Source organism: Labrus bergylta, chromosome 12, assembly GCF_963930695.1.
Source record: "Labrus bergylta chromosome 12, fLabBer1.1, whole genome shotgun sequence".
Classification (NCBI taxonomy): domain Eukaryota; kingdom Metazoa; phylum Chordata; class Actinopteri; order Labriformes; family Labridae; genus Labrus; species Labrus bergylta.
Window position 1 is genome coordinate 16,165,394 of NC_089206.1, and position 9,153 is coordinate 16,174,546.

Consider the following 9,153-nt stretch of genomic DNA (forward strand, 5'->3'; position numbering starts at 1 on the left):
ACAAAGCTTCCTTGCATTAAACATTTATTATGTGTTATCAAAGTAATAAGAATTATTTGATCATATCAAAAGGAATTTAGCTTTTCTACCAATGTTGGCTTGTGCAAAATAACCAAAACATTGTTCTCTTGCATGCCTTATGTGTGGGCTGGCAAAAAACAAGAAATGTTGAATTCAGAGGCACAACAAAAATAATAAAAAAAAGTTTGAATAAGTAAATTCATCAGTTCATGCCACATTATATTCCGAAGTGCAAATATCTGTCAACAGGGCATAAATCAGCCGATACAGATGTTAAACATGTCGAGGTGCATCCTAACTATTTAGTCAATAATTCCATTGTTGTTGTTTGTGCTTTTGAATATGCAGTCACTGTCAGGTATGTTTATGTATGTTTTTGAGTGGAATCTGGAATTTGTGTGGGGGAAGAATAAAACAGATCTACCACTGCAAGAGGAATAAAAGGTCAAACCTAAAGCAGACACACCAGAAGTCTGTCAGACAGGACAAAAGGTCACGTTTAAAGAAGGCTAAGTTTCATTTTAGTGCTTTTCATCATTGTTTTTTTTTAAAAAAAATTCATGTTTTACACGGGTTTCTCACTGTTGCCTGTATCACTGAAGTCTTCACATTTCATCATAGCATGTGTCATTCTACGTATACTTTATATTGTTATACAATGTATATTTTCTATTTTAAACAAGGCTTACAATATATATAGAAACTGTGAGAATTAAGCAGATATAAGTTGTTTAAATTATTGAATTAAACATCTATATAAAGGTTAATAGGTATTTAAATGTTCCTTTCATCTTTGTCTCCACTCAGACAGTTATTATAACTTACTGTAATTTGTGATTATTAAAGTAGTTTTTATTTCGCCTTTCAAACCCTTATTTCCTGAACTTAGCCACTATCTGTTATTTTTTACATCACATATTTACATTACAGTTTTTACAATGTTGTGTACTTTTTATTATTCTTTTAAACAAAGCAATCCAGGTGGATGGCAGTTCCTGAGGTTCAATCATTTATTTGAAACAGAAAACTATACTTTAAAATGATAAGTGGCAAGGTCGAAAAATGTAACAATTACATTTTTAAATGCATCTATTGTTTATCAGAGCTGTGATGGATTATAGAATTCCCTGGCAGACCACTGTGAATTATAATAATTTTTGTGAAGTGTTGTAATGACAGGGTTTCTTGTCTCCAGAGTTCATACAAACAGGCATGAATGTACTACAAAAAAAGCGGTTATTAGTACGAATTTTCATGAATTCATTCATCTTGGTAATTGTGTGGATAAACCATTTCAATTTGTCAACCATAGGGTAATTCTTCTTTTAAGGTCTGTGTAGCTGTAATACGTATGTGTTAGACATTTATAGCAGCAGATTTATATTTGAATAGGAGCTAAGTGTTGTGAGCTGAAAAGGAAATGTGATTTACTGAGGTTGAAGAACTGTATATGTCTGACATTTACAAGATAATGTAATGTCTTCTTTCAAGCCTATTAGAAGTATAAATAGAATATAATTTGAAAGGGTTACCTGCTAACAGAATATAAGATAGACTGTTGACATGAAAAGTTGGTCAGCCTCGTGTGATCTGAAATGTTGTCTGACCTCGGCCAAATAAATTCTAAAATAATCCACAGTCAGTTTCATGATTTCCTCATTTGAACATTTACAACAGAAACACCCCCACCTAACAGTTAACTAAACATACAATGCAGATTATAGGCAGCTACCCAGATCTTAAATTTGAATTTGATTTCTTTACTAACTATTCTGCAGTTTTTTTTCACAGCAGTAGTAAGCAGTAACGTCCCTCCTTTATTAATGTGGAATTGAATTTTTTTTATTTTTGGAAATAAATAGTCAAATATCTATATATAAGTGCCCAGGCTACTTGAGTTTTCTATTTTCACACAAGAGAAACTCATGAAACTCACGGGCACTCTTGATGTTTTTTGAGTGAAAAAGAAGCATATTCAAAGGAGAGAACAACACTTTTACAATAAACGTAACTTTATTGACAGTAAAAAGTTTTGTAGAATATCGGGGGGCACGCATTGATAACTGCAAGAACATCTTGGAAAGCAACATGACTTTTTTGAAATACAGTAATGAGGCAGTTTAACATCTTTAACTTTGAGGTAAAGTGTTTTGTCATGTTACGTCATTCACAAAATATCATTGAAACATTGAAAAGTCCACGCAAGGAGACAAAAACCCATGCCTCATTTCCACTTGTTTAAATTACTTCACATTTCAAAAAAATAATTCACAATTCAGGGAAAAGCAGAAAACGACGAGCACACATGCTATATTCCATTCACACACACACACACACACACACACACACACACACACACACACACACACATCTTTACTTATCAAACCAAGTGCATTTTTTAAATAGCTTTGCTCGAAACAGTTCAAGTATATTTTTTGCCTGCAATGAAAGGAAATGAATTTAAAGTGTGAAGCAGCAAACCCACAATAACAAGTAAGAATACTGAGTTTGGTCTCATTCGCGTTTTCAATATTAACATGATCAGATAACTCAACGTACTGTAGCAATAAGGTTTTTGGGTGCTATAAAGAAGCAGGAGGTAACATTTCATGGACTCGAGGAATATGCTGGAAAAGATTTGGAATATAGCTGATTAAATACACCAAAGGCTGAAACAAACAACACTAAATAGATAATCACAAGGGATAATTGAACCGATCTAAACTGAGTCATTTTTAAATCATTATTTTTGTTAGTTCACTTACAATATGCTGATTTTTTCTTTTTTAATCTCAGCTTTGTCTGCTGAGTGCAAAATCACAAATAAATACACAGAAAAATATATTTTAGTCAAACACTGAAGCACTTTTGAGTGAAGACTGCAGGACCAGTGCAATGTTGTGTTTAACAGAAGGCCGGCTCCGTTAACATTACACTGGTGTTGCAAATCAAAAGATCAACTACTGTGAGTTTTTGTGCGATTTATCAGTGCAGTAGAACAATTACAGAAAAAGAAAAGTAAAGCCATTAAGTGCTTATGCGAAGGTGTTCATGTAAAAGCAGGTAACCTAAAAAGTGAAATCCCGAATAGGTAAAGCACCCAGGGCAAATAAGATGAGCTCTTTCTGTACACTACATAGCTCATGGTCTGTTCTGCACCAGTTCTCTAAGGCTCGCTTTAAAAATCCAAAACTTTCAACCTTAACCAATTCAGGTGAATATTTTCAAGTGTCTTCCCTTCCAAATGTTGTCAAGTCCTCTCTCACTGTGCAGCTGCAAATATTTTATCTTCACACACGGCTCCACCAGGCTGTAAACAATGTTTTCCTACAACAGTGTGCTACTGTAGGAGTTAAGGCAATCCATTTCTGTGCTCGTCTGTGACAAAAGCTCCTCCTGAACCCAGAGGCACAAATCTCTCAGTGCATATTAATCTTACCTGACTGACACACCACACAAAATACCCTCTTCAATCGCAAAAAACAAAAACAAAGCTCTCAGTGCATACCATATCATTCTTCACATGTGCAGCCGATGCTTTTCTCAACTGCCTGTGCCATATGACTTCTCACAAGTGATAACTATATCACTTAGCAAAAGATGGCTAGTTAAGATTTTGAAGCACCAGTCTCCCTCCAGTTTTTTTTTTTTAAAGTTAAGAGGAAATCCCCAAAGAAGGCACTTTCGAAGCAAAACAAGTCGTTTTGCTGGATGATTAGATAAGGGAGTGCAATCGATCATAGAATGTAATTTGTCTCATCTTAATTTGAAATGTTGCAGTGAAAAGGTCATCTGCTTTAGTTGAATACATATTCTTAAAATAAACCACTTGTACTTACATTGTGGATTCAAAGCTACTGATCTGGTGCAGAACAAACATGAACCGGAGCAGCAGTCACCCCTCCCCACCTCCACCAGCCCTGATCTCAGACCCTTCTCCTCAGCCCACCTGATGCTCCCCACGGCTGATGTGTGATGAGAACTCGTAGCGGTCCTGGCTGCGGTGGCCGCAGATGTTGCACTCAAACGGTTGGCGAAAGCCGTGGCAGCCCATGTGGATGGTGAACATGACGTGGTCCAGGAAGAGGATGCGACAGTAATGGCAGTGGAAGGAGCGCACAGGCCGGCCATCCCTGTCTAACACCTGCACAGTCTCCCTGGAAGAGAGGTGGGACCCAGAGCCCCTCTTTCCCATGGCGGTGGGCACAGGACGCGCTCTCTCCCAATCAGTATCCAAGTCTTTGGCCTTGCTGGGGCTTGAGTTGGGATGGCTGCGGGGCAGTGCTGGGGTTTGGTAGTGGAGGTGGTGGTTGTTGGAGGTACTTGTCGGGGCAGTTGCCCTTGTGCTCTGCTCTTCTGCTGTGCTCTCTGTGTCTGTAGAGTCAGGGCAGCCGTTGGGAGAGGTGGTATGGCTGTGGGCTGAGGGTTGATTGCCGCGCCCTTCACCAGCAACCTCAAAAGGCATCACTGCTGCTGGCCCACCTCCACCATGGGCTCGGGAGCCATGAAGAGCCACGTTGCTGTTGATGGAGCCCGTGACTGTGCGATACTCAGACAGGAAAGCGGGATGGAGGTGTGACAGTGCAGGCGGGTCACTGGTCTCCCCTTTAACTCTGCTGCCTTGGAGATGTGAGCCAGCCAGCTCTGAGGGGTCTCCAGCAGACTGAGAGCTCATGAGGTCGCCTTCCTTCTCAGAGCCAGACGACAACTCATAAGGTGCTTCAGGTAGGTCAAGGTGCATTTGCTTTTCACCTATTAAAAGAATATATCACATATAAATAATAATAATGAAAAATAATTTGACTTTATTTGTTAAACCAATCCATTTTCATGGAGCATTTGTCTCCAAATCTAACTTCATGTTTTGTTGACTTTCAGTATTAGAACACATGTTTGACAAAGGTTTGATGATTAAATGAAAATAATTTGAAAAAGAAAATATTTGACATAGAGTTGTGAAATATATGAATATGCGCACCTTGTATCAATAACATGACTTGTCTTATGAAATTAAACTCACCCAAAAACTTCTGTGGTGTTGACCTCTTGCGTTTGGTGATGCTAACAGCCAGTCGGTCCACAAACTGGATTTTGTCATTGGAAGGCTTGAGGACAGGTTTAGCTTCCATTTTCACTGACTCTTCACCTGCAAACAGACATCACCTTGACTTGCACATTATGTGTTCAAATATGTTAAATTGCTTTATTTAGTTTATTCTTAAAGCTCCTGTGAGGAACATTTGGTTAATGCCACTTTTGGCATCCTCTGTGGACAAAGTGTACGTCTTATCTCTTCACTGATCTCTTCCAGTAAGTAGGACTTGTGACAAAAAAAATCAAATTTCTCTTCGTTTTGAAGTGCAACTCACAATGAACCGTTAAAATAATTTTTTTAAAAAGGCTGTTTCGGCAGCGTACTGATTATCTCCTCCTCGGACACCTACCCCCGGCAGCTTCTTCAGTCATTAAAAATAACTGTATACAAATGATCAATATTATTTCTAATAGTCTGGTTTACTTTTGTTGCTCATATAGAGGCATATGTATTAACTCCAGTCTGTTTCATAACCAGCTAATAACTCTTTACGGGAGCTTTAAATATCAAGCAGGAACTAGATATTGTTTATGAAAGGTAATGTTCGTGTGATGGTTACCATGTGCTATCAGTGTGTTGTTCGCTGCCTTGTGGTCCAGACTGTTTAGATAACTGTGGCAGCGCTCCAGATGCTCCTCCAGTGTGCTCTGTTGTTTGTAGCTACGACTGCAGAAGGTGCACTTGAAAGGTTTTCCCACTGTAGGAGAAGACACTGGAATTAAGAGAAAAAACATTTCAATGATTTCTTCTGAGACAGACAAATCGACACAAAATCTCACCCTATATGAAGGGTCCTGTTGATGGAATATAAAGGTGATGGTCATTTAAACATATGTGGGAGAAAAAAAACGCTTTACCTTGGACTTCCCCATTGATGGGAAATTACTGTTCTACAGTAAGTTGCTCAACAGAAAAACGTATAACTCTTCACCGCATCATTTCATCTTCTTAATTCGTCGGAGCGACTGACGTCAAATTCGCAGAAATCAGAATTGGTAAGAATCTTTTCTTGCAGAGAATCTACCAAAGACCTTTACTGTGTCTGTATGCGAACACCTGTGTGTTCAAAATTTAAAAACACCAACAGGATTTCCTGTTTTCACTAACTTTTGAATTTTGTCATGTGCTTTACTGTACAATGTGGTGGTGCAGACCTTTTTTTCTGAGCTTCACAGAAGCCACAAATGAACCCTTCTTATCCCCACATTTACCCCGGACCATTGTTTGCATATACTGTATATTTATTCAGCATCACCATAAGGAATAGTATTTCATTGTATTTTTTCCTTAATTCACCTGCATGTGTGCGGAGATGTCCAGCCAGGGCATCCCTCCGGCGACAAGCGTAGTTGCAAACTGGACATTTGAAAGGCTTCTCTCCTGAATGCAGCTTGATGTGGCGCAGTAAATTCCCCTTTTGAGTGAAGGAGGCTCCGCACTGGTTACACTGGAACGGCCTCTCACCTGGATGAATAGAGGATCATAAGAAATATTGCCTTTAGTTATTGACTTTAAATAATACTTTTTTTTTCTTTGCAGTGTTCTTGTTCTCACCTGTGTGGCTTCGCTTGTGCACCATGAGAACATTGGGACCAATGCAGATCATTCCGCACACCTCACACTGGAGCTTCCCGTTGGGCAGCCGGATGGGTCCAGGTGGGATCCACCCGGATTTTACACAACACTGTCCTGCAGGGTCAGGACTGACAATCTCATTGTAGACGCTCGCTCCGTCCCCTTCAGCCGCAGCGTACTCTGTGCCCCCTTCTTCCATGGGGTCCCCACTGTCATCCCTCCCGCTCTCGTCCCCCACAGCCTCTCTGTTTTCTGCCTGAGGAGCACCTGGTGACTCATCATCGCCACACAGCTCAACCTTGATGGAGTTTGCTGTATAGTGGGAGGATGTAGATAAATATATTTACTCTTGATGTTTAATTTAATAAAATAAATCCGATACAGACTGTGTAGCCACAGTGAAACAATCTAATGAAAACTGACCACTGAGAGAGCGGTGTGGTGAGGACTGCTGACTGTTTGGTGATCTCGCTGAAGGGCCCTGCAATCCGCCATAAAAGTCCTGTTCTGTTGACGACTCTCCTTCATTACCTGAAGCACAAATATGCCCACATTATTAAAGTAAACATGTGAGTCTGGTAACTCATACATAAATGTACAGTTGTTTTCCTTTTAGATATTTAACTGACCTTGTGCAAATGGGCATCCATTGCAGTCGTCAGCATTCATTCTGTCACCAGATGCCTATAAAATGATTTGAAATCTTCAATATTATCCCTTCACAATCATCAAAAAAGTCAAATTATCTTAATAATCAAACATACAAATTGCAAGTACACATTTAATACTTTAACTTTTAAATGAACCGTTTACTCACCATGTGTTTGTTGGTACAAGACTCAGGCTAGACTAACACCTTTATGCTTCAGCGCCGACTGACTTCCAGTGAGTTCAGAATCATTCATCTAGTAAACTTCTGCTCTGCTTTTTTTTTATTACTTAGTTTCTTCTGCTCTTCTTCACACATATGGAAAGTTAAAGGAGGAGCTAAAACTACCAGAGTGAACAGAATTACTGGAAATCTTCTTTCTGAAAGGAAATCTAGTGCAATACCCCCACAAACGCTCTACAGCGGAAAAACTGAGATAACCTCAACAAAGTTTATTACCAAGATGTTTTTTTTTTCTTCTTTTTTGAGTTCAGCTTAAAGCTCATAGCCTATACCACTTGTCTACAGGGGGAGCCAAAATTACACATCGGAAAGTTCCTCACCTTAAAGTCAAACTTGCTAAATCCCTGTATTATTTTAGCTGCAAAGAAAGCATTAGAAGAGAAAGTAGATTTTTTTTTGAAAGATTAAATGTAGGCATATGGTAGGCTATAGGGTAATGAGTAGCCTATATATCTTGTCACTTGTCTTTTGTTGGTTGTATTATTTTGAATGATCATATTTACCTGATATATTTTATTAGATTATAGTTTATAATATTGTATTATTATGTTTTCTTATTTTGTCCAGCCCCTCTCTTAAATACATAAAGCTAATAGAGAAATAATGAATTATTGTTTAAAAATTCGCCATAGGTTACCTGAGGTTACCTCCACATAAAATGACACAGGTGCTGCCTTACAGCATTTGAAGATACAGCATAATGTTGATTTTATGTCACCAGAGTTCATGCACATAGGGCTCTTTTTTGATTTCAAGATTAGAGAAAAAAAGACAGATGAGAGAAATATTCAGCTGTACATCGCTGGACCTTTAGCTCTCAAATGGATGACAACAATGGACAGCGGAGACTGGAGAGAGAGGGGGGGTGGAGGGGGGGGGGGGGGTAGAGGGAGGGGGGCGGAGACGACACCTCGCAGGGAAAATTAATATCCTGGCATTAGCTGCACATGGGCGCAACAGGCGCTGCTACAGACGGGAGACGCGCCAGTCAAACAAGGGCACGGCGATTAAAAAACGCACACCAGACATTTTCTTCCCGATACGGCCAACGTGCAGTAAAACACACATCGTTATATTTCATAAACTCTCCAGATTGTCTCGCTATTTGTAAGTGGCTTCTCGCTGCTCGGGGAAATGAGCTTTCATATAGACCCAAACATGCAACGCAGACGGTCCTAGACGGCGGCTAGACATAACGGCAATTTGTTGCAGGAGTTGCCACTGTCCACATTATCCGCATGAACGCTGCTGTCACCCAGCATCGAGCACGTCAAAGGGCCTGAGCTGTACAATGTTTCTCATGAGCCCGTTGCTATGGCACCCGACCACACGACAAATGGCATTCACCCGACCAACTACTCAAAAACATGCTGTACTTTCAAATGTAAAGAAATGGATGGTCTTACCAAGCGTTGCGGAGAAGTCCACGAGCCTCTTCCCTATCTGGCGACCGACTGGTGTTTTCTTTTTTAATTGTCTGGATAGCTGTTTGTTTTCCCAGGCGACGACAGCATCTCCGGGATTTTTTTTTTTTTTTTTTTTTTTTTTTTTTTTTACCTGGGAATCCCAA

The 9,153-nt window shown here is 39.6% G+C and overlaps 1 protein-coding gene across 3 annotated transcripts; it reads right to left on the minus strand.

Moving 5' to 3' along the window:
* Nucleotides 1-2,015: 2,015 nt before the first annotated feature.
* ikzf4 (IKAROS family zinc finger 4) lies at nt 2,016-9,129 on the minus strand. 3 transcript variants are annotated; one of them, XM_020635121.3, is made up of 8 exons: nt 8,990-9,129; nt 7,321-7,375; nt 7,115-7,222; nt 6,671-7,003; nt 6,413-6,580; nt 5,676-5,828; nt 5,042-5,167; nt 2,016-4,773 (listed from the first exon to the last, which is right to left on the minus strand). In XM_020635121.3, the coding sequence occupies exons 2-8, from the start codon at nt 7,358-7,360 to the stop codon at nt 3,962-3,964; spliced, it is 1,740 nt and encodes a 579-aa protein (XP_020490777.1). In that variant the 5' UTR covers nt 7,361-7,375; nt 8,990-9,129; the 3' UTR covers nt 2,016-3,961. The 3 variants fall into 3 exon arrangements, with proteins under 3 accessions (XP_020490777.1, XP_020490776.1, XP_020490775.1); XM_020635120.3 differs by lacking the exon at nt 8,990-9,129 and adding an exon at nt 7,509-8,944 and having other exon boundaries at nt 5,676-5,813; XM_020635119.3 differs by lacking the exon at nt 8,990-9,129 and adding an exon at nt 7,509-8,944.
* Nucleotides 9,130-9,153: the final 24 nt, after the last annotated feature.

Coding starts and splice junctions, on each gene's coding strand:
- ikzf4 (XM_020635119.3), bottom strand. Junction 5,829..6,412: donor ACATCTCCGCACACATGCAG/GTGAATTAAGGA, acceptor TCTTAATTCCAG/TGTCTTCTCCTACAGTGGGA. Junction 5,168..5,675: donor CAACACACTGATAGCACATG/GTAACCATCACA, acceptor GTCTGTTTGCAG/GTGAAGAGTCAGTGAAAATG.